We start from the raw sequence: 25,848 nt of genomic DNA on the forward strand, positions 1-25,848 counted from the left end.
AATCAAATCATCAAAAAGATAGCTCAAAATATCTGTGAACTCCAGGAGCAGCAGGAACTCAACCCAGAATATCTATGATTTTCACTTCGTTGTGAGGCCGGACATCTGCTTTTCCACATCTGTAGCAAGGCACGAACAAGTTAGTAGGTAGTTCTCTCCCAAAGACACACACATCAATGAAAAACTAGGTTATCTCTACATGCAGAGGCAAAAATGAAAATGCTTTCCCCCGAACTTGACAGTAGAAGAAAATAAAAATATCTACAAGATTTATCTACCTTGCATTGTAGTAGGTCCATCTTGAGGTTTGGCTTGTCCATCTTGAAGAGGCTTGGCAGATTCCTCAGGCTTTTTATTGCTGGATGGAAAAAAGAAAACTCAATGAAAAGTGTGGAGATGTATTTTTTAAATAGCTGAACGGAAAAAAAAAAAAAGGACATGAAATCTGTCTCAGAATTGCAATAAGCCTCTTTATGGAACATTTCATTCTCGTAGTATCTATTTTACGACACTGCATCCTGCGCAACGGAGACTTTGAGAACCCTGTGAAATCCGTCAAAAGTTCTTACATTTTCGACTTTCCACCAAGAATTACACAGCCAGCCAACTTCAGATTACGTCTTGAAAAAGCAGACCCCCTGCATAACACCACCTGGTTTGTTCTTTCCTAATTATCCACTATCATATAAGGAAATAATTTGTGCTTGAATCATGCCGCAAACAAAAGCCTGGTATTTTGAACTGTGCATATGGGCCCTCCGGGATTTCTCGGTTATCCACAAAAAAGGTTTTATATTCATGCCAAGCAAGCACCCAACCACAGTTCTGGGCATTATCCAATTTATTCCATGTAAAAGACATAAAAATTCCCCAACAGTCCCTGCCACTAAACAATGCAATATCATTTTACTCACTCTTTTAAGGATATATCTTCAAGCTTCTTCTAAAACGCTACATGTATTAGCCCGTGAAAGCACGGGCCCAACATTTTGCATTAACTTGTGTATTTTATCTGGACAGATGATTGTATGAAATATCAAAAAGCAATGTAATTGATTATAAGTATTAAAGAAAACATTCATTTGGTGCCCTCCATGATGGGTAAATTACACATACTTTAGTTATCCTGTTCTATTCGACGGACTACAGAAATTATCAATTGAAGTTAAAGGCTGACAATCTAAGCATTGTTCAACTTAATTCGGAAAAAGCTGGGCGACTTTTAGCTTTCGACATTAAGAATTGTTTTACCCGAATTGGTCTCTCTCTCTCTTTTATGTTTGGTCGACCTGTGTTTAACTCCCAACTTTGTCTTGATTTAAAGGAAGGCAAAAATGAATTCAGAAAATAATCCATGCCAAACCACAAATTGCAAAGACAGCAGACGAAGTAATAGCAGTACGGATAGCAACGACGCAGAAGGGAAGCCCAAAAAACCCAAATAACTAGCAAATAAATTGACAATAATAGTTGAAACAAATTCAACCCAAAACAGAGGGAAGAAGAAGCTCATAAATTGAAGCGGGAAACGAAAGCAGACAATCGCAAAAGCAAACAGCAGAAAACGATGAAAGAATAAAGTAGACATGTCATCGCCAAATTATTGCGGGGCTTCATATATACGCAACAACAAGGAAAAATAGAACAAATTGAAAGCTCAGCTGGCAAAAGAAAAACGCAAAGCGCAGAGATTGAACAGGGAAACAAAATCGAGATTGAACAAAGAAACGAAGTTATATCAGCAAAAGGCATAGCAGAAAGCAAGGGAAGAAACAAAGCAGGCAATTGACAAACTGAACTACTGAAGCAGCAGAGCTTTCGTTAATTGTTCTCATCGGAGAAGTTTATGTCTGTGTCTGTGATGCAGGCTTAACGGGCGTGACAGTGGTACTCCAAGTAGGGCGCAAGGTGCAAAAGTTATACCTAAAATGTCTTGAATAGCCCTTGGTCGGCAAGCTGGCAAGACAACGGCCAGTTACTTCCCAAGCGGCTTCTATATAATAGTAATGTGCTACTTCTCACAATTCAACTAGCGAAGCAGCTTCAGAGGAGTCACCCAGGGATTTTAAGAACTTCTAGCATCACTCATCCTTCTCTTAGTTCTAAATATTATTCCACCAAATAAAGATTCAACTTCAAATAATGTAATACTAAAAAGCATCTTCATTGAGAATTTCAAATATATGTTTCACTGGCAGCTAAATCATTTTTTTAGATGAAGTAATGTGTTTCATTGAAAGGCATCAAGAAGATGCAAAGTTACAGGAGGCTAATTACAAAAGAACAAAAGTGTAGGAAACATTGTTTGCCCCAAAACAATGTCTCAATCAAGAACTAAAGTGCTAATAAAATCCAAAAACTGTACTGGACTAGTTACTGGGCAGCTAAATCTTTAGCTCAAACATAAAATCATAAATTAAATTTGCAAGCAAATATACTCTTTTCCTACGGCTAACCAGACCCCATGATTAGCCCCACCCCACAAAAAACCCACTGAAGAACAACCTAGTAGATTGTTTTTGAAAAGATTCCTCAAATATAGGCCACCCAAAGCCACTGCCTAGTCTATACTCATTAAAATGGATATTATTTATACATCCTTCTATCAGTACAGGTACGAAGTAACTCTACCCACCAAGCCAAAAGAAATTGAATTGGAGATCAATCATTTTGCTAATTTTTTCCCTTTTTCCGGGACAACTAAATCAGTCACCTAGCTGTCAGCACGATCCAAGACGTATCTTAATCCTAAGCATCTGATATCAAACACTAATGCCTGCATATATCATCCAAAGTAAAGAGAGGAGGAAATCTTTACCTATCCTTGGGCTCATTCTGTGGCTTCATGGCTGGATAGAGTAGAACTTCCTGTAGAAAAAATTATAACAAGGGAAAGAAAAAAAGATTTCAGTATCTAACTTCAATGATTTGAAGCACTGGCCTTTTCAAAAGGAAGTGACAAGAAAAGGAGGGTGAGGGAAAATGCAGAGACAACACTAAGTTGGTAAAAGACTAGCCTTTGTAGCCTCTTCTCCGAACGCCCTCCTCCACCCATTTAGAAATGGATGTGAGACAGAACAACAGAGGAAATGATTGGAAATAAATGACCATTTCATCATATTTAAGATATAAAGAACCTTGGAGTCAATCTAACTTGAGCTTAACTAAACCTCAAAAGCTAGATCATGAGGTGAGAATTGCCTAAAATTGTATAATGAGAAATACATTCGGATTTAAAGCAATCATCCCACATGACTAGGTGTTGGACATCTAAAACGTGGACAATATAACATGGCAGCCCAACATTTCCAATAACTAGATTAGTCTTGCTCTACCTCTGATACCATGTTGAGAAAATAGATCTCGGGCTTTGGCTTAACCTTAAAAGCTATCTCATGAGATGAGGATTGATGAAGATAATATAGGAAGACAACAGAACATTCCCTCAGTCAATGTAACATTTCTAAGTAGATTGGAACTAAGGGGTCATTTCTTACTAACAAAGAAATCAAGTGAAGGCACAAACCTTGATGTTTTGTGAATCTGTCAACAGCATTGCAAGTCGGTCAATACCCAATCCCCAACCACCAGTAGGAGTTAATCCATATTCAAGAGCTCTGCAAAAGTTCTCATCCAGTGCCATAGCTTCATCATTACCTGATTGTCGGTCCTGAATTGACATTAATTATGCTAAAATAAGTAGTTGCGCGTAAATGAAATGATACAATAAGATGAACACAAAACAACCACCAAATCAGGAAGCACACTTCCCACAGATACCTTGAGTTGATCAGCAAAACGCTGGCGTTGGACAACAGGGTCATTCAATTCAGTGTATGCATTGGCAAGCTGTCGAGTTTTGTAACAGAGAAAAACTAATCACAAAAAATTATTTAACAGAGAAGGATATTACAAGTTGCATTCATGTTCTAATTAGTCTTTAAAACTTTTCTTCAATGTGTCTATTACATCCTTAGCATCAGAAAAGATATAAAGCCTTGTCTATCCATTGTCTATTGCTTTTTTCACTGACTTTGTAACTACAAACGCTTCAGCAATCATGGTTTTCCCAACAAACTAAATTGAGGATCCATGGGCATAATGCAAAATACCCTTGTTATCCATAGCAATCAAATCTATTGTGAAATATAATTTAAAAATTTATCTATACTATATTAAAAGCACGAAGGGTCTTACAAATGTTGATTGAACTTTTTGACCTTCATTAAACACTATACAATAGACAAAACTGTCATTTTCTATTTTACTCAAATTAATAGTTGATTATTTTACCTTATAAATTAATGACAATTAATAGGTTATTACTTACTAGGAACCGAATTGTGTACGTAAAGGAAATAAAAGGGATTAAGAAGCTTAATAGGAATCAAATTGTCGTAGGTTAAAGGAAAAGAAAAGGAAAACGCTAAGTTAAGAAAGGAAAAAGAAGAACAAGAACCACTAATAATATATATTTATATTGAAAAAGTAAAAATCTCAACCGTTATTTTTGGTATATTTTTTGAAAAAGTAAAAAACCCACCCTTATTTTTGGAATTCTTTTTGGTTTTGGCGAATAATTTACTTTTAGAAAAGTGAAAAAATCACGTTATTTTTAGAGTCCTTGCCAAGTTTGTAAAGGACTCTAATTTAAAGGTCCATATAATCCTACGTATCTATTTATATTGATTTCAAGAACCGATTTTGAAGTTAGATTTTTCTTGTGTAACTTCTAACTTCGTGGAAAGATTTTTAAATTCTGAAGTTTCAATTGTTTGGTTTTTTTTTTTGTCTTTGTACGTGAGGTCAAATTATTGTGGCTATTAAATTCTTGTCATGTAACAATTTTCTTATTGCCTTCTTTTACAGGTTTGTAATTTGTTAAATTGACGACACAGACAAAAAACATTATTGATCATGTTCTACTTTTCCTTCTTTATTTGGTAAGTGCACCGTCTGATGAAATTGTAAATTGGCTTATATTTGTCTTCGTGTGCAGTATTACCATGAATTAGGTAGTGAACAAAAAGTTACGATAGCAGCACAGATATACTTGGCAGCAATGAGCTAGAGAAAACATTCCTTTATCGGCTACTCTAGAAGAATTAAAAGAGAATAAACCACTGTCCAAGATTTTTACGTTTCACCATCATGCAAAGGTGAGCTAATATCCTGAAGGTCAATATAAGCATGACATTTTTCTTCTTTTAATGTCAAGAATAATTCTCCTTTACTTACCTTTGTAGAAATCTCTTCCATGTAAGAGAAGCATCGTTCGAAAGAATTCAGATCAATCATCATTTCATTCTCCACCAGTAGAAGTGGTTTTATATTTATCTAAAATCATTTACTTAATTTCTAACTATGCAATTTTGTTTATATATGTTGTCTTGTCAAAATACTAGGAGATCGTATTCAAGCTGGTTTTGACAATTGATTTTTTTTTCCATGGTCACTGGTGATTTATTGAAAGTTGCAACTAATCCCTAATGCCTTGACTTGTGAGCTATGAAATTGATTATTCTACATCAGTTGATAGTATTTGTCGAAAAGATGAAGTACATTGTAGCTTATTTTTTCATATTAAAATATGTATGTTTACGCACTTTGGACAACCCCTAGCTATTATTGGAATCCACCTTTCTACAGAAAATTTAATGTCCTAATTAATATCACTTGAATTTTCTTTCCAAAATTAATTTCATGTATCTACTTTGATTAAAAAGGCAAAAATTGTGGACTTCTTAATTTTTCATACCTTCTAGGTTTAAAAGTTCCTTATTTGTTAGACAACACCATATGGAGGAGGACTATCAGAGTTGCAGTCGATCCCTAAATCTAAGCTCTGTGTGTGTCTGTATAAGGTATATCAGTTCATATGGGTTTGTACTATAAAGGATAAATGCTTTAGGCGATAGAAATAGACTAGGTTAACATTACCTAGGCTTCTTCGTAAGTGTATAAATACCCATGTAACTTGTACGTGAAGAATCATGCAACTAAGCTAAACATCTAAAGCTTATTCTTTTATGTCCTCCGTTTATTAAAGCAGATAGAATAATTTACTTTTTCTTTCTTGGAAACTTTATTTGGATCATCGATATGAAATTTAATTTTTCTAATCTATTCTTCGTGTATATTGTTTTTGTGGAATTGATAGGCCAGAAACTATTGTGGATAGCAAAAAGAATTATAGTGCAGTAAGGTTTTTTAGCCAATCTAATTTTTTTCATGTATCTTTTACTTTCTGTATCTGCCATAATGTTGTACTATGTCATGTTATCTACTTATTAATTAGTGATTATATTGGTGTAAATATCACTCTTCATATTACAAAGTTTTTTGTTTCAAATTATATAATATGTGACAATCGCTAAGAAATTTTATGTTACTTTGATGTCGAAGTCTATATTAATGGTCGATCACGGACTAAAATAACATATATCGAAAAAGCAACCACAAATTCTAATAAATAAGAGAAAAAACATGAGGCAACGGAAATTGAAAATTTCAACATTTGCGAATATCCTTGAAGCAAAAATTCTGTTTGGGTGAAATTTTGTTTCTTGTTTTTTCAAAAATACTTATAAATGAGGTGAAATAGTAAAAGAGGCAAGGAAGATGAAAACAAAAACTATACTAAAGACAATAAAAAGGAGAAATGGGTGAATTACTAGAGGACAAAGAAGTTAAAATATAATTTAAAAAATTATTTACTGATGAAAGAGTATTTTTTAGGAGCTATGACAATTCATATATGGTGTTTGCACTCCGATGGTTAGATATTTTGTTGTATTTAGGGTACCTTGTAGTAGGATCAGTTGGTAGCAATCTGTCATGTTAAATTTCTATTGTTGCTTCTCCACACATTCATTTTTCATCAGTGAAAATAACTTTTGTGATAGGTGATCTATTAGGAAAATTTCAATAGTAATTTAATGATTTCTCTTATATTTGGAATAATTATTTAATTATTTATCCTAATATTTAGAAGTAGTCATATAATTATTTTTTTAATATTTAGGATTTTGATTTTCGATTCCTTTCCATTCTAGAATTTTTGCACTTTGCTAAAGTTATATTCTTTCAAATATATACATCATATAATGCACTCACGAATAATACTGAAGCAATTATTCATTAGTAAAGTTATTTTTTAAATTGACAAAACTCTTAAGTATACAAATTATTAAAAATAAAAAAAATATCATCAGTGAAAGAAATTAAAAAATAACGTAAACTCGATAATAATATAATATTAAATGTCAAATTTAAAGTAACAAGGATAAATTGGAAGCAAAATAAAATTTATTCTAAATGAACTGTCATTTATTTTATTTTGGTACACTTACTCTAACAAATACAAAACTCTCAATATTTTACTATAGAATGAACTATCAACGGAAAGTTAAACAGTAAAAATTACCATTAATCCTATTTAGCGACGAATTAACAGCGAATTATTGAAAAAAATCTCTTAATTATAAGTAATATAGCGACGGGTTAATGACGAAGTTCGTAGCTCAGTCCAATTTTTCTTATATTGTTTGTTGTCAAATGAAGCACGCGTTTTGGTTACGCGCAAAGCGCATACACTAAACTAGTACTATATTAAAAGCACGAAGGGCCTTAGAAATATTGATTGAACTTTTTATCCTTCGTTAAAATACTCAACAATAGACAAAATAGTCATTTTACTATTTACTCAAATTATTATTTAATTATCTTTATAATATTTCTCCTATTTTATTTTTTGGAAAAGTTAAAAAAACTACCATTATTTTAGGAGTCCTTTTATACTTTGTCATGGAAACCCATTATTAATTTTGGAAAAGTAATAATGCCGCGTAATTTTGTTTAGTGGAATACAACTAAAAAACAAACATTAAACACTATCATTACAATTAATACCAGTAACAATCTACTTCATCAAAAAACAAAAATAAATCTGCTTTGTCCAAAAAAATTTCACTAAAAAACTACATCGTTATTGGCAATATTTGTTTAGGAAAAGTTCAAAAATCCTTTTACATCATTTAAAACTCTAACTAAGTTCTGATATAGTAATACCTTTGATTAAACCGTTTTACATGTTAAAATCTTCTAACGTATCTAGAACTCTTTTACCTCTAGATAAATGTATGTAGTATTCCTTCTAAAATTTATTTAAAACTTTAAATAACTAAATATTTTACTATTAAAGTCTTTCCTTATTTGAATGAACTAGGTGGCAAGTCCTAAATTTAGAACTTTACAATCAAAGTTGTTATACACAAAGTATTATGAATGCTCCGTTTGATTTACTCCTTATTTGAATGAACCAGGTGGCAAGCCCTAAATTTTAGAACTTTACAATCATTAAGTTTTAATTTTATTATTTTTTAGCGAAGATTATTATTTTTTTGTTCTATAGTATACGAAAAAAAAAGTATTAATTTATCCTCCGTTAGATTTACTTTGGACCAACATCTTTTGAGTTGTTAAAAAAAAAATTGTAGCAATCAAAATTATTATTTAATTATTTTCTAATAATAGGACTTTGAAATTAACTAAAATTTTGGTTATTAAATCTTTCCTTATTTGAACAGTATGAGAAGTCCTAAATATTTAAGAGTTCAAAATCAATTAAGATTGTACCATATACAAATCCATTCTCATTTGAGCTATAACACCTGGCGTTCCACAATTAAAACTAAAGAGACCTCCCGTTTACAAGAGCTGACCGCATGTTTACCAGAGGTAGTGATCCAGAATTGCTTGAAGCAGATTTTTATTTTTTTATTTTATTTTTTTGACAAATATCCAACATTCAACAAGATGCTAGGAAAGAGCTCAAATTTTATTTGCTACCCATTAAACGTTTTTTCCGGAATACTACTTGTGACTTTCTTTATGGTTGCTTCTTCTAAAGTCGGATTTCTTGTTCAGGAATCTCGCTTGGTCAATTTAACTGTGGGAGAAACCTCTGGTGTTTTTTAACCAAAGTAGTAAGTTATTATTCACATTCTTATCACCTGAGAGTTATTATTTGTATCTTTTACACCTCTAATCATCGTATCTATTATATTTCAGTAAATTTCAATTTTCTTGATAGAATTAACTACCTCCATAATTATTCGATAAATGTGATGGTGCAATTTTAATACTGTTTCGTTCCCTCTTAGTATTTCTTTTATTCTTCGACGTCAGAATCAGTATTCGTTTCAAATGAATTTTTTCCGTTGAGGATGCTATGTTTATAGGCTTTTGGTTGGAGGATTCTGTATCACTTTGACTATTCATTGTAAATAATGTATTACCATGACAACGTTACTCATTTACCACACAGATAATCTTCCCAAAGTTTGACCTCATAAACAATCTTTTTAGGATAGGAAATTGCTAATATTATATTTGTATGTACCCTTTTCTGAGGAGTTTGAAAGTTCCACCATGAGGGATATTATGCTCCAAAAAAGGTAATGTGCTTGATTGTGGTAATGATGTCGTATTGTCCCTATATATGAGGAGGGACTTTCTTTGCATGATCAGATAATTGTCAAGTATCCTTCTTTTTTTAATACTATAGTCTTGATTTTGCTTACAACTATTCATCCTTCAATTTTTAATTTTTATGTATCAACATTGATGTCCCAAAAGAAAATTACTCAAGAAGTTAGATTGAATATAATTCTGATCGTATATGCTTTCAGTCATTGAATAGGATACTAATTAGAACTTTGAATAGAACGCACATTTTCTACGAAAATAAAAGAAGATGTCTACCTAGACCTAATAGTTCAATCAAAGATACTACAACGTCTATGAGTACAATATGAACCTCAGATACGACCTTGGCAAAAGTGATGGAGTAGACGGAAGAAGTTATCTCATGGCAAAAGTAATGGTGTAAATGGCATGATTTAAATGTTGAAACAAGGAAGTTTTCAAGATAGATGAGAAGTAGATACTTGATTTTATTCCATGGCAGGATTAATATGATACTTGGTTTATCTTACGACGTGCATCTAATTACGCGAAGTCAAAAAAAATCCTGCTTGATTGAATGGAAGAACCCAACGGCCATGCCTGAAGAACTGATTAATAGAGCGTAATTTTGGGCTAGAGAGGAGGCAATCCGATGTGCGTTTGGGTGACTTTTTCAGAATTTTATGGAGTATTTAATTCGTGTAAGTATCTTTTTTTTTTCCTCTGAAAATCAGCATGTTCTATCGTTAATTTTTCAAAGTCAAATCTGAATCAAATCGAGAGATGCATTGATTTTGTCAATCTATATTAAACAAATTCATATGAAGGACCTCAGTTTGGCAGGCAACGTTAATGCCTTTTAAGTTCGTTTCTCCTACATCATCGTTTTATATTAATTGACGTAACGCATACACTAAAACTAGTATTACTAAAAAAAAAAAATTAAAAAAAAAATTTAAGATTGTATAAGGATGTAAAGTCACTTGTATAAATAAAGGAAAATGTGAAACATTTATGTTAAAAAGGAGTATGAAATTTGGACGGTTAAAGTGACAACTTACAATATTAAAGTTCAATATTTGAGTAAAAAAATTATTTGGCCTAAATAGACCGTACAAAATTTAAGCTATCGTACAAGAAAATCTATTATTTATTGCTATACTTTTCAAGTATTTATATCTATAAATAGAAATAGAAAACCGTAAAGTTTAGACTGAATTACCAAAATATCCTTCAAAAGTTAGAACAACATTTTATGCTTCCTTTGAATCCTACTATTATAATATTCTTGTACCAAAAGAAAAAATTATTGTCCAACAATAAATAAGTACTACAACAAACTACAATAAAACAAATAAATGGGGGAAAAAAAATATGTGAAAGATAACCTATAATGAACCAAAGGCGTGCTATTGCAACCTTTCGACACCTTGATAAGTATGTACTATTGCAACCTCACAATTTCTTAAAATTACTTTCATCTACTCTCTATCAAATTAATGCAATTTAAAAAGTAAAAAATTAAAAACTTATAACGAATGATTCTTCTTTTAATTTGTATATTTGGTGATGATAAATTGGGGTTTTTATCGATTTATTCACATCTTTACATAATTTTTTGTCGTCTTTAATTGATGAGTATGACTAGATTCAAGATGGTGTACGGTCTTTGTACACTCTACCCTCCCCATGTCTCACCTAGTGAAATTATACTGGGCATGTTGTTTGTTGATGTTGTCTTATATGAGTTGCATGATTTCAAATTTTAGTTGTTGCAGAATTTAGAAGACGAAAAGAATGTAAGACAATAATCAAAAGAGCTGCACAATTATGTAACTTTGAACGTTAATTGAGAAACTCCATTAATTAAGGTAGATCACTAATCGCATTTGAATCGCTAATGGCGAAATGATGTAATGAGAAGCGAAATTTTAGTCAAGTAACAACTTTTAGAAGTTTAGAATCGCGAAAGATAGAGGCCAGATTTCAAATTGCCACTAACATGATCAAAATTGCTTTAAGCAATTCAAAATCGCCAATGGCGATCTAGATTGCCTTTAGCGAACAATATGACTTTTAGATGAAGAACACAAATCACCTTTGGCGAAATTCAGCTTCCAAAAGCGATACAGAAAGTGTAATTGAGCATGTGTACACGTTTTGATGAAGCCCATAAAGTATATTTTGGTTACTTAGAGAACTTTTGTCTTGAAGAGTCTTACGGGGGCAATATTTAGAATTTATTCTCTAGGGTTTTTCGTGACGCCACATTGTTTTGCAAGAGTTTTCTTCTTTCTTTAGATCTATGACTAGTTTCAATCGTATTTTGTTATTCTTTTAATAAGTCTAAATAAACTCATTAATGTGAATTCGAAATGTTGTTATGTTTAAATTGTATTTTGTTTATTTATTCTTTTACTGTGTCTAGATATACTCATTAATGTGAATTCGGAATGTTGCTATGTTTATTAATATAGATCCTTCTTTTAATTAAACATCGTATTATCTAATTGCTTCGCGATTTATTGTATCATTTGGTGGTTGCTAACACTAGATTAACATCTATACACGTAATTCGAAATGGAAAATAAATTCTAGAAAAACTATAAGTTATATAGCAGGGCGAAAAGCAGTGTGAAGTGTCCGTGTTCTGCTTCGTGAAGAACTGCCTTGAAAGGATCCCTCCACCAAAGTTGTCAGAATGAATGCCACGTGTAAAATAAGCAAAATTCCTCATTTACTTGCGCCTATGCGTATCAGTACCACAGTACAGGTAAAAAGTATGTGCATATGTTGGTTTAATAATAAATATTATTATCATAATTTAAAACTTAATTATAATAAATTAATATGACTTTATATAACATGCAATTCTGTTCTACTATCTAATAAATGGGGATAAGCAGGCAACAGGTCAACATGCCTGCATGTTACTTCCGAGACAATTTTGATAAATTTGACTGTGATTGGGCTAAATGGAATCTTTGTATCTTACTGTAGTAGCCCGATAAATTTTTTATTCCTTTGACTGAATTGCAACTCTCTTCTTCCACCAGCCACAACTTTTTTATGTTGTATACGTGGCAAGAACAGACTGCATCTTCTTTTTACTTTTCGGGTGTGTTCGGTATGGAGGAAAAATGTTTTCATAAAAAATGTGTTTTTGAAAAATTAATGAATTTCTACTTATTTTCTTATGTTCATTTGGGTAGTAGAAAATAATTGAATCTCTTACTTATTTTCTCACGTTCATTTGGTTGGTACAAAACACTTTTCGAAAAATACCCACCCAAGCCCCACCAACTCCACCCCAACCCCACCTCCCCATACCACACCACCCCCTCCCCTCACCCAATTTTTTTCTTTTTGAAGTTTTTAATGTTCTTTTCTGGATTTTCTACACCACTACAACCCCCACCCCCACCCCCCCCCACCCAAAAAAAAAAAATCTCAAAAAAAGTTTTAAAAGTTACTTTCTTTTTTTTTTTTTTTGAATTTTTACACCACCCCGATCCCTCCCCCCCCCACCCCACCGACCCCTCCAAAAAATTTAATTTTTAACCACGCAAACTTTCAATTTTTATAATTTTTTTAATAAAGATAAAATAGGAAGTAGAAAATTCGGGAGGGGGTAGGGGGTGCATGTGGGGGTGGGTGTAGAGAATCAAAAAATAAAAAATTTCAAAACTTTAAGAAAAAAATCAATTTTTTTGGAAGGGGTAGGGTGAAGGCGGTCGCGTGGATAGGTGGGGTTAAAAAAGAAAACAAAAAAATTGGAGTCATGGGGTGGTGGTGGGGGCGGGTGGTGCATGGGTTGCGGGAGTGGTTGGGGTTTGGATTGTTGGGGGTGGGTGGTGCATGGGTTGCGAGAGTAGTTCGGCTTTAGTGGTCGGGGGTTGGGTTGGCCGGGGATTGTGTGGTGCATGGGTTGCAGGAGTGTTTGGGCTTTGGTAGTTGGTGGATAGGTGGTGCAAAAAAGAAAAATCCAAACTATTTTTTAAAACAAAATTAATTTTTTGGGGGGGTGGGGGCGGAGTGGTCGGGATTTGGTGGTTGGGGGTGGGTTGGGTGGTGGTAGGGTGGTTGGTGGAATGCACTTGTGAACTTGTTTTCCCTACTTTTATTAGGAAAGCCATTTTTCCAATTTTTGAGGAACTTGTTTTTCCAAAGAAAATATTTTTCAAACTTTTTAACTAAACAAACATAAGAAAATTGAAAAACATTTTCCTCCATACCGAACACACCCTTCATCTTTTCCTTCTATCTGTTATATTTTTCATTGACTAACTATTACTCTTTCTCTCTCTTTAATTTTATACACAGAAAACTCTTCAATTCTTCAACTTGGTGCTTTCACTTAATTATTTTTAAACAAAATTTCAAGATTAACAATTGACATATAAAAATAATGACGTAACTAATTAATCAACTAACAACACATAAATTAATCAACTAACACATAATCTACAAATGCAAAACAATTATCATTCAAAATTGTAAAATATTTAATACAATATATTTGATGTTAATAGCTGGAACCAGTATTTCTTGGTATTAAAAATCAAATATAATAGTACATTATTAAAAATCAAATATAATAGTACATTATTAATGCACTAATAAAGCTTATTTTATATCTAAAATTCATAAAAAAATTATCCACCAATTTCAATATATAAAACAAGAGTTCAAAGTTACAATGCAATCAATACTTAGCATAATAATATTAGGCCTGTGCGCAGCACTGGTTATCCTCACTAGTGTGCTAATAACCTTTTACCTACAGTAAAGTTTGGATAATTTTTATAATACTCCTTAAGAATCAAACACATCCCCCAAGTTTGAACAATTGACATTTTGATCCCCATCTCAACTTCCGGCCATTGATCGATAATTGACCGGTCATAAAAAGGGCTAAAATGTAATTTACTAATATTTGAATTTAATAAATGCCCTTAATTAATCATGTCCATTTTTTTTTCATAATTATCATTTCTTCAAATTGGATTTGGCAAAAATGGATTACTTTATGACCAAACACTGATTTGAAAAAATTTTGAAAAAAATATTCCGAAAAAAAAAAACATTATTCATGACCAAAGGCTACAAATAACATTAGTCAACGTGAGCTCATGAACTAGAAATGATAATTATGAAAAGAATGTATATGATTAATTAAGGGCATTTATTAAATTCAAATATTAGTAAATTACATTTTAGCCCTTAATGACCGGTCAACTATCGGTTAACTTACCGGTCAATGGCCGGAAGTTGAGATGGGGATGAAAATGTCAATTGTTCAAACCTGGGGGGTGTGTTTAATTTTTAAGCTAAACTTAGGGGATGAAAATGATTTTCACTCTGTGCTTCATATATGAACGATGAAGTTTAATTTTAGAATTCGAATATCCAATCATATTTTTTTTACTTTTAAACATTTTTGGTGTATAAAATAAAAATAAGAAGTTGAAAGAGTCCTAAAACATACAAATACGTTGAGTTTTAAAATATTATTAAGTGCATAAACAAGTAGGTAAAAGAAAATTTAAAAGGGTATCAATTAAAATGGTCCATGTCTATAATTTTGCTCTTGTACATGTGTAATACATCTACTACTTTGTTGATAAGGAGTGATATTTTCTCAAGTTTTGGACATCTATCTACATTTTCAGACGAAGTATCCAAAGAGAAATTGTTAGGACCGCTATTTAAAATATAATCGACCTTTATAAATTATTTGAAATTTATCTGTCTAATCCATCTTCAACCTCGGGTAAGAAGTTTGAATAGCCAACACCTAAAGTTTATACTCAAAGATCTGTAAGTTTGATTTTTGGTAGTACGAAACCTCAGAGGCAATAGTCTAAGTAAGGAGGAGCGGTCTAAAGTTTTTAAAATTTGGCTAGTTTGGAGTATTTGTAATAGATTGGAGTTGAACTCTTATATTTGTACTTAAAATTTCAATGATCCATTTCAATTCAATCCGAGGCGGTGTGGTAACTGGTTAAAATTATGTGGGTATTAGTAATACATGGATTAATTATAAGAGTATGTAGTTTATGTAGAATTATGCGCGATTTAGGGCCTGTTTGGATAGGGTTAAAAAAAGCAACTTATAAGTCAAAAAAAAACTATCCCAACTTATTTTTTTGGCTTATGTCGTTTTAACTTATAAATTGCTTTAGATAGTTTAATAAACGGGCCCAATTATTTTTTTGGACTTATTTTAAGCACAAAATAGCTTTAAGTTGGCAAGCCAAACACTCAAAAAAGCTAAAAATAGCTTATAAGCTGTTTTCAACAGCTTATAAGCCAATCCAAACGGGCTCTTAGTCATATTGGATTTAGCTATTCATGTGTTACAATTTATTTTTAGCTTGTGAATTCTGAAATACATTGAAGCAAAGAGCTTTAGGAACCATTCATATCTGAAGTACGGAAATTTGTTCTTTTCCTTAAGTTCTGTTCAAGGATTAGATAAAAGTCTTTTCACTGTCTTTCCAATTATCTCTACTGGTATCTTCGCCGTGTTATATTTAGCGCTCTATTCAGATCCATATGGCTATAAACTTAAAAGAACGTGACCGAATTAAGAACAGAACACTAGGGAGTGTTGTGTGAGTTAATATAAGCAAAGCATAAATGGAATAAGAAAAAGACATGAAACAATAGGGAGTATAAACGAATACATCTAAAAGTATTTGACTAATACAACCATATCCATTGGTATATGAGTAAAGTTTCCAATACTAACAAATTAAGGATAGCATTTGTCGTAACAATAGACAATCATATCATCAAAAGAGAGCTCAAAAATCTACCACTCCAGGAGCAGCAGGAACTCAACGTAGAATATCTATGATCTTCACTTCGTTGTGAGGTCAGACAACTGCTTTTCCACATCTGTAGCAATGCACAAACAAGTTAGTAGGTAGTTCACTCCTAAAGACGCACACATTACTGAAAAACTAGGCTATGTCTACATGCAGAGGCAAAAATGACGAAAATGCTTTTCCCCGGACTAGACAGTAGAAGAAAATAAAAAATAAGTTGGGCATATCTACCAGATCTATCTACCTTGCATTGTAGTAAGTCCATCCTGAGGTTTGGCTTGTCCATCTTGAGGCTTGGCAGATTCCTCAGGCTTTTTATTGCTGGATGGAGAAAAGAAAATGTAAAGTGTAAAGAGCATTTTTTTAAATAGCTGAATGGGCCAAAAAAAAAAAAAAAAGGCCATGAAATCTGTCTCAGAATTGCAACAAGCCTCTTTATGGAACACTTCATTCTTGTAGTATCTGTTTTACGACACTATATCCTTTTCCACAAAGGCGCAACAAAGACTTTAAAAACCCTGTGAAATCCGTCAAAAGTTCCTACATTTTCGACTTTCCACCACGAAAGTCTTTGGATTTTCGACTTTCCTACACAGCCAGCCAACTTCGGATTACGTCTTGAAAAAGCAAACCCTGCATAACACCACCAGTTGTGTTCTTTCCTAATTATCCACGATCATACAAGGAAATAATTTGTAGCTTGAATCGTGCTGCAAGCACCGAATGGTATTTTGAACTGTGCATACTGGCCCTCTGGGATTTCTCGGTTATCAAAAAAAGGTTTTATAGGCTTTCTTCTACAGTTCTCATTCATGCCAAGCAAGCACCCAACCACAGTTCTGGGCGTTATCCAATTTATTCCATGTAAAAGACGTAAAAATTCCCCCACAATCTTTGCCACTAAACAATGCAATATCATTTATAACCCACTCTTTTAAGGATATATCTTCAAGCTTCTAAAACATGTGCTACTTCTCACAATTCAACTCGCGAAGCAGCTTCAGAGAAGTCACCCGGGGATTTTAAGAACTTCTAGCATCACTCATTCTTCTCTTCGGGTGTGTTCGGTATGGAGGAAAATGGTTTCCTAGAAAATGTGTTCTTGGAAAATAAGTGAATTTCTACTTATTCTAATGTTCGGTTGGGTAGTGAAAAATAAGTAAATTTCTTACTTATTTTCTCATGCTCGGTTGGTTGGTAGAAAACATTTTTTGAAAAATACCCACCCAACCCCCATGCCAACCCTACCACCCCATACCACACCCATCCCACCCCTCCAAAACCAAATCCCACCCCTACCCAACCACCACCATTTCGACTTCACTCAGCCCTACGCCACACCACCAGCCACCCAACACCAACGCTCCATCCAACCCTCCCACCCACCAATAAGGGGGGTTTGTCGTAGAAAACCAATAAAAAAACGTTTCAAAGCTTTTTAGAAATTTTCTTTTAGCTTTTTTTTTTTTTTTTTTTTTTTTTGGGGGTTTTGGTTTGACTTGTTTTACTTACTTTGATTAGGAAAGTCATTTCTCCATTTTTAAGGAACTTGGTTTCCTAAAGAAAATATTTTCCAAAAATTTTGATCAAACGAACACGAAAAAATTGGAAAATATTTTCCTCCACACCGAACACACCCTTAGTTCTAAATATTATTCCACCAAATAAAGATTCAACTTCACACAATGTAATACTAAAAAACATCTTTATTGAGAATTCCAAATATATGTCTCACTAGAAGCTAAATCTTTAGCTCAAACATAAAATCATAAATTAAATTTACAAGCAAATATACTCTTTTCCTACAGTTAACCAGACCCCCGGATTAGCTCCCACCCCACAAAAACCCACTGAAGAACAACCTAGTAGATTGTTTTCAAAAAGATTCCTCAAATGTCGGTCACCCAAAGCCACTACCTAGTTAATATTTCATTAAATGGATATTATTTATACATCCATCAGTATAGGTACGAGGTAACTCTACCAGCCAAGCAGAAAGATATTGAATTGGAGATAAATAATTTTGCTAGTTTTTTCCCTTTTTTCGGGACAACTAAATCAGTCAGCTAGCTGTCAGGCACAATCCAAGACGTATCTTAGTCCTAACCATCTGATATCAAACACTAATGCCTGCATATATCATTCAAAGGAAAGAAAGGAGGAAATACTTTACCTATCCTTGGGCTCATCCTGTGGCTTCATGGCTGGAAAGAGTAGAACTTCCTGTAGAAAAAATTATAACAAGGGAAAGAAGAAAAGATTTCAGTATCTAACTTAAATGATACGAAACACTAGCTTTTTCAAAGGAAGCAACAAGAAAAGGAGGGTTGAGGGAAAATGCAGAGACAACACTAAGTTGGTAAAAGACCAGCCTTTGTAGCCTCTTCCCCGAACGCCCTCCACCCATTTAGAAATGGATGTGAGACAGAAAAACAGAGGAAATGATTGGAACTAAATGGCCATTTCATCGTATTTAGATATAAAGAACCTTGGCGTCAATCTAACTTGAGCTTAACTAAACCTCAAAAGCTAGATCATGAGGTGAGAGTTGCCTAAAATTGTATAATGAAAAAATACATTTGGATTTTAAGCAATCATCCCACATGCCAAGGGGTAGGACATCTGAAACGTGGACAATATAACATAACGGCCCAATATTGGATAAACCAAGAACATGGATGAGTTTAGCTCAGACTCTGATACCATGTTAAGAAAATGGATCTTGGGCTTAACTTAACCTCAAAAGCTATCTCATGAGATGAGGATTGATGAAGAAAATACAGGATGACAACAGAACATTCCCTCAGTCAATGTAACATTTCTAAATAGATTGGAACTAACGGGTCATTTCTTACTAACAAAGGAATCAACTTAAGGCACAAACCTTGATGTTTTGTGAATCTGTCAACAACATTGCAAGTCGGTCAATACCCAATCCCCAACCACCAGTAGGAGGTAATCCATATTCAAGAGCTGTGCAAAAGTTCTCATCCAGTGCCATAGCTTCATCGTCACCTGATTGTCGGTCCTGAATTGACATTAATTATGCTAAAATAAGTAGTTGCGCGTAACTGAAATGATACAATAAGATGAACACAAAACAACCACCAAATCAGGAAACACACTTCCCACAGATACCTTGAGTTGATCAGCAAAACGCTGGCGTTGGACAACAGGGTCATTCAATTCAGTGTATGCATTGGCAAGCTGTCGAGTTTTGTAACAGAGAAAAACTGATCAAAAAAATTATTTAACAGAGAAGGATATTACAGCTTGTATTGGGAGTGGTAACAACGGTTTGAAAGACTTGACAGAATGCATACTTCATGCTTGTTTATAAACAATTCAAAACGTTCTGTCAGGCCTGGTTTCGATCTGTGCCACTTTGCCAAAGGACTCATTATCTCTGGATGGTTGATAATAAAAGTAGGGTTAACACATGTCTCCTCCAGAAAGTGCCCCACAAGCTGAATTCACACAAAAATGAAGGAGAATTAGTAGCAACGTCATAAAGCTTCTTAGGTGAAAAAACTGGTAATAATAGCACCAATAGTGCCAAAAGAATGCGAACACCGACTCCCATAAATACATGTTTTTTAAGAGGTATCACCATTAAATGCAGAAATGGGGCATAGCATTAAACATTACAAAATGTTACAGGCAGAAAAGCAGACATACAGCAAACTGATTCACACTTTTCTCAAAGTTACATGCCAAAGAGCAGACTAAATACATGTTTTTTAAGAGGTATCACCAATAAATGCAGAAATGGGACATAGCATTAAACATTTATAATGTTACAGGCAGAAAGGCAGACATACAGCAAACTGATTCACACTTTTCTCAAAAGTTACTTCTTTCCTCTTTATTTTCTCACATTTGCCTTTTGCCTCAAGTTTTTCTCACACCCATATCTTTTCCTTTACAGCAGCCTTTTGCTGCCTCACGTAGAGGTGCTCATGGAAAGAACAGAAGTGGATGTCCACATCCATTACAGCCCCTTTCCTTCATTCACAAAGCCCATAAACTGAGAGATTCTCAAGCATTTAAATTCGCACTAGAGAGAATTAATACAAGACAATACAAAAGAAAGCGGACCAGCAGTGAAGAGCGAGTTTCTAGATTGCACCAGTAAAAATTGGCTATTGGGAAGAGATCTGAAAGAAAAAGTTTACTTTATCAAGTAATCTAGCTGTTGTTTGCGGTGGAGGGCATCTGATCTCAAACTTTGCACAGGCATCTATGAGGTATTTGTTGGTTTCATCACTTGAGAGATCCTTGGGTATATTTAAGTTTGCCACCTTCTCCAATTCCTCTATCATATCAATCCTTCTGCAGACGCCACAGCATAGTATCTTAGTGCCGTGTAAACAAAAACAGAACATTACATACCAGAAGAGCTTCCAAACCTGAATGGAGGAGTGAAGTCAATCTCAATTGGGTCACTTTCCAGCCCCTTAGCATGATACTTGATTATATAGCCACCTGTAAGTTCCTTCACCATCCCTGTTCATGCACAGTCAGTGAGATAAACTACAAAGTAAAAGAATAAATATCATGAAAAGATCAAATATACATAATCTTCCACTACAACATTTCGGATCCCAAATTTTTGGTACTGACCACTTAGCATCTTTTCAGTTAGATCCATCAAGTCATTGTAATCCGCATATGCCATATAAAACTCGCAAGTGGTGAATTCAGGATTGTGCGTCAAGTCAATTCCCTCGTTTCTGAATTGTTTCCCAATTTCATAGACACGATCCAATCCACCAACAACTAACTCTTTAAGATATAGTTCTGGAGCAATACGCATGAAGAGCCTCATATTCAAATCATTGTGGTGGGTCACAAATGGACGTGCAGCTGCTCCACCAGCAATCATGTTCATCATGGGGGTCTCTACCTGTGACACATACAATTATATATTATACTGGTTTTATTCAAGCTAAGCTCATAATCTCAAATTAACAAAAGGCAAAACAAAACAGCTTCATCAACACTGACCTCTAAGAAGTCACGATTATCAAGAAAGCTCCGAATATAACTTATGATCTTTGCACGGGTCTTAAATATGTGGCGAACCTCTACATTCAGCATCAAATCCAAATATCGCTGTCTATATCGTGTTTCCTGGACATAAAGAATAAATCAACCACAAGAACACGTCAGAGGCATTTCTTTTTTTTTTGAAATGGTGTAAGTTAGAACACAGCAGAGGCATAAAATCTTTTAGAAGGAAATAGGAAGAAAGCAAGGCAATAGAAAAAAAACTTTCTAAAAAAAAAAAAAAAAATTAGAGGCATAAGATACCTGGTCTTTCAACACATATGTATCTGGATTGCGGCCACTTCCTGGGACCCATTCTTCAGTTTTCTGCAGCACAATTAGATGTAGTTCAATTAAGCTGGGACTGGTCTTAGACACAATGCAAAACAAAATTCACTAACCTTAGTTGTCTCCGTCTGGGCACCTTTCTGCCGTGGCATCATATGAAGACAATGAGATAACACTACAAATGTTTTGGGAAAAATACTAAGCTCGCCTCTTTTACTCTTTCCTGATGAATGAGGAAGGAAGAATTAGAAGAATATGTTACCAAACCAAAACATCATTATTATCATCTCCTGAGATCTTTGCATAAACTGCACCATGTCAAGATAGATATTCCTAGCAATTACAGTGCAGACAATAATATTTGAAGTCAGAAACTATGGCAAATCCCAGAAGCTAAAGGCACACAAACACAACAAAATGTTTTATTCGACATGAATCAGTGTTATCAAAAGCGAAAAGCGCAAAAAAGCTCTAAGGTCAGCCTGGGGCTTTAAGCGCAAAGCGCAAATAAAGTGTGGGCTTTAATGAAAAAAGGCGCAATGGTGCAAAAGTACAAATATATATATATGTTTAGTCAAAGCCTCCTACTAATAAGCATGAATAACAAATATATGGACAAAGAAATTACGATAAAGTGAAATATCAATTATCGAGTGTCACGTTTTCAAGAGAGGCTCATTGGCAAGGAAAAGTATGTCTTAGAGTCTTGATGATGACACTGAAGCGCACATAAAGCGAGGCGAAGCGCTCAACATGCTTTGAGCCTCACTTCAGGGCTTAAGCGCGCCTTTGACAACACTGACATGAATAACACTACTCCTTTAGGAGAGAGCTTGACAAAGGTCAGCTGTGGTAATCATGGTCCAATAAAATTAATGGGATAAGTGTCTATTATTTTCGTTTCTCCGTACAAAGGCACGTATCTATTCTCTCGACCTCCCTTTGTACCAATTTTCAACATTATATCATTCCTCTCCCTTTCTATTACACGTTGAAACTCGTGTATCCTCTGTAACATAAGATTCTTGTTCATCAAAAAGAATCTTATGTTACTCTATTTGTTGTCCATTTCCCAAAACCTTTCTGCTTTCTCACTAATGCTCTTTCTGTACCAAATAACCCTCCAGATTTAACTTCTCGAAAATCAAATATGAAAAGATAATTAACTGTGGCCCCATCTCTAACACGTTATCGACCTCCTCTTTCAAAGTGGTCTGGAAAAAACAATGTTGATTAAATTTAAATTGAAATCAAAGTTTCAGAGAAGGACCAAGCGACGAACTACTTACCCCCCCCCCCCCCAAAAAAAAAAAAAAAAACCAGAAGCCCCAAAAAAGGGAACCAAGCCATGACTTCAGCTGAAGCAAGCTGCTACAACTGCATAGTCTAACTTGAGCCCCTACAGAACAAGATAAATATTGTGAAGGTCACAGGATCTTTTTATATTCACCTAGTTTTACAACATTTTATTGCAACTTCTACAATGCTGATTGCCATAACAACTCGACAGATTCTTTAGCATCTGTGTCGTAAGTGGTGTGGAGGGAAAGGGTCAGGTAAATGCAATTTAATGCTAGTAAAGACATGAAAAAACAATTGTATCTTTTATTTGGATAACTGAGTAGCTGTTATGGTATTAGATATGACCATAACATCACATGCAAATCTTAACCATTCAACCTGCCACATTACACCAATCAACAAAATACAGACACATTAACACATTTTGTTTTCAGTCCCTTTCCCTTACATTAATCAATGGTGTTTAAGTACGTTGTTTTTTACCACCAAGACCAACACTACCACAAGGAACATCTGCCATAAATTTGCAGGAAATAAGAATCTCATACCTGGACATCCAGTAATTCCGACAATATCTCCACGCTTCACACCAGAATGAAATTTAACAAAGTCCTCTTCATTCAACACAGAATCTCTGCACATACATCAGGACGCAATACTTCTCAGTGATAAGAGCAAACTTAATCACTTAAGAATTCAGAAAACACAAGTCTATACGAAACTTAGTACACGAGCTTAAAGATTCTTCTATATGAAACCTTTTGGTCATCTCATCCACCTACTCTTGGCATAAATTAAACTCAGAAAACAACGAAAAAAGGAAAGAGTAATATAATCACCTCGCACTTGTCATAACTTGAACCTTGGCACCTTCACCATGTAAATCATAGAAAAGCAGCTTTGCAGAAGACGCACGTTTGTTCATTATCCTTCCTACACAAAAAACAACAATTATCGATGCAAGTTTTTCTTTTTAAAAGCAAAATACTGTTAAAAAAACTGATCAACAAAGTAAGCTCAAAATGCTGTTAAATTTACCAGTCAAGGACACTTCATCTTCGGAATGAACTCCGCTCTCTAAAACTCCGTATTTAGAGACATATTCAGGGACAGACAAATGGTTAGCCCCACAGAATTTGTGCGGGTAAGTGTTGTGCCCACTGGCCTTCTCGGCCGCAAGCACTTTCAGCCTATTTTCAAAGTATTGCTACAACACAGACAAACCAAACCCAAAACAAATAAATATTGGGATTCTGATAAAGTTTGCTAATTCTCACCTTAAATTATGAAAATATCCCCAAAAATTGACTGTTCTCCCAACTCTTTATCAATTTAACACTTTAAACATTATTGACAACTTTTTATACTGGAAATAAGTAACCTACTTTTACACCCAAAAAATCTACTGTAAAACACTGTCGTAAAAAACATCTTCTTCCATAACAAATCACAACAAAACAAGAAATAGAAAAGGGAAACGAGAGTTACCGTAGGATCCATGTCATCATCGGCTGCGGCATTCTTTTGGGACTGAGAGGTTTGCTTGTTTACTGCTTTCTCTGATTTCCCCATTTTGACTGTCACGAGAGAGAAAACCCTAGCTACGATCGATAAGGTGAAACTGAATAAACAGAGGTAAATCTGAAAGGGACTATATATGGAGGCTAGGGTTTAAAGAAAGGTTCGAATAAACCCTCAAGTATGCGAGTTGGAGCAGATACAGCCGTTGTTAGAAAAGCGGAGCATTTATGCTCTGGCCTTTACACGAACACACTTTTTTTACTGATGTAATTTTTTTTAAAATTATTTAACTTATGTTTTAATTTTAAAAATGTCACATGACTTTTAAAAGATTAAAATAATAATCCACCCTTTGTTTCTAGTAGACGTATTTTTTTAAGCCACTAGGTAATTTTTTTTCTTATGTGTGGTTCGTTCTAAGAAAATGAATAGACTTATTTTTCAAGCATGTAGATATATTTTTTAACGAATCAGACTCGATTCACCAGAAAAAATTACCACGTGGGTAGAAAAAATAAGTACACCAAAAAAATGGATAGACTTACTTTTTTAAAGCCATATGGCATTTTTTAAAATTTAAAAATAAGATAAATGATTTTTTTTTAAATTTTATCATCGAAAATGGTATATTTGCACCATTTGTGTAAAGGCAAGATGTAATAAAGGGGTATATATGTACCACTTTTTTAACGAGGGTATATCTACCCTAAATCGCAAAGTTGGATATATTTGCAAGTTTGTCCTTCTTTTTATGTTCTTTTCATGGAATGGAATTAGATTAAACTAATAAAACTTATTAGTCTCTAACCGAATTTTGTTGTCCAATTTGGATTGACAATTAATTCTTGTATACATTGTGTTATCTTGAAATACCAATATTCTCCAAAAACAACTCTATAACAAAATAGTTTAGTTTTTATTTTATCAAAATCATTCATCTATTAAATCACTGAGGATATGATATGCTCAAAGAAGCGTAAAGCGTCATTTATAATCCAACTCGATAACATCATTTCCTAAGTAAATTCACGTATCAAAGAAATCGAATATTTTACTAAGTCATGAGCAGTCATTAAACATCCTAGAATTATGTATAAACTACAAACATGACATGATCACATATGAAGATATGTTCCAAATATCTTTACAAGTTATATCTATGTTCTAGTTAGTCTTCAAAACTTTTCTTCAACGTGTCTACTACACCCTTCGCATCAGAAAAGATATCAAGTTTTTTCTATCCATTGCATATTGCTTTTTTCACGACTCCGTAATTACAAATGCTTCAGCAATGATGGTCTTACCAACAAACTGAATCGAGGATTCATGTGCATAAAGCAAAATACCCTTGTTATTCATAGCAACCAAATCTATAGTGAAATATAAT

At 33.8% G+C, this 25,848-nt stretch overlaps 2 protein-coding genes across 4 annotated transcripts; both read right to left on the bottom strand.

The window, feature by feature from the left end:
• LOC132054653 (lysine--tRNA ligase) lies at positions 1-3,909 on the bottom strand. Its single transcript, XM_059446629.1, has 5 exons — positions 3,781-3,909; positions 3,527-3,670; positions 2,819-2,868; positions 279-358; positions 1-119 (listed from the first exon to the last, which is right to left on the bottom strand). Exons 2-5 carry the CDS (start codon positions 3,641-3,643, stop codon positions 82-84), a joined length of 285 nt encoding a protein of 94 aa, XP_059302612.1. The 5' UTR covers positions 3,644-3,670; positions 3,781-3,909; the 3' UTR covers positions 1-81.
• A 12,220-nt stretch (positions 3,910-16,129) lies between these two features.
• On the bottom strand, positions 16,130-24,670 carry LOC132052605 (lysine--tRNA ligase, cytoplasmic). Of its 3 annotated transcripts, none has more exons than XM_059444216.1 (16): positions 24,429-24,670; positions 23,979-24,147; positions 23,780-23,873; positions 23,489-23,574; positions 21,752-21,861; positions 21,615-21,677; positions 21,309-21,434; positions 20,925-21,207; positions 20,711-20,807; positions 20,477-20,633; positions 19,625-19,768; positions 19,440-19,508; positions 19,186-19,329; positions 18,475-18,524; positions 16,546-16,622; positions 16,130-16,371 (listed from the first exon to the last, which is right to left on the bottom strand). In XM_059444216.1, exons 1-16 carry the CDS (start codon positions 24,510-24,512, stop codon positions 16,334-16,336), a joined length of 1,791 nt encoding a protein of 596 aa, XP_059300199.1. In that variant the 5' UTR covers positions 24,513-24,670; the 3' UTR covers positions 16,130-16,333. The 3 variants fall into 3 exon arrangements, with proteins under 3 accessions (XP_059300199.1, XP_059300200.1, XP_059300201.1); XM_059444217.1 differs by having other exon boundaries at positions 16,533-16,622; XM_059444218.1 differs by lacking the exon at positions 16,546-16,622.
• Positions 24,671-25,848: the final 1,178 nt, after the last annotated feature.

Source organism: Lycium ferocissimum, chromosome 4 (genome assembly GCF_029784015.1).
Source record: "Lycium ferocissimum isolate CSIRO_LF1 chromosome 4, AGI_CSIRO_Lferr_CH_V1, whole genome shotgun sequence".
NCBI classification, from domain to species: Eukaryota; Viridiplantae; Streptophyta; class Magnoliopsida; order Solanales; family Solanaceae; genus Lycium; species Lycium ferocissimum.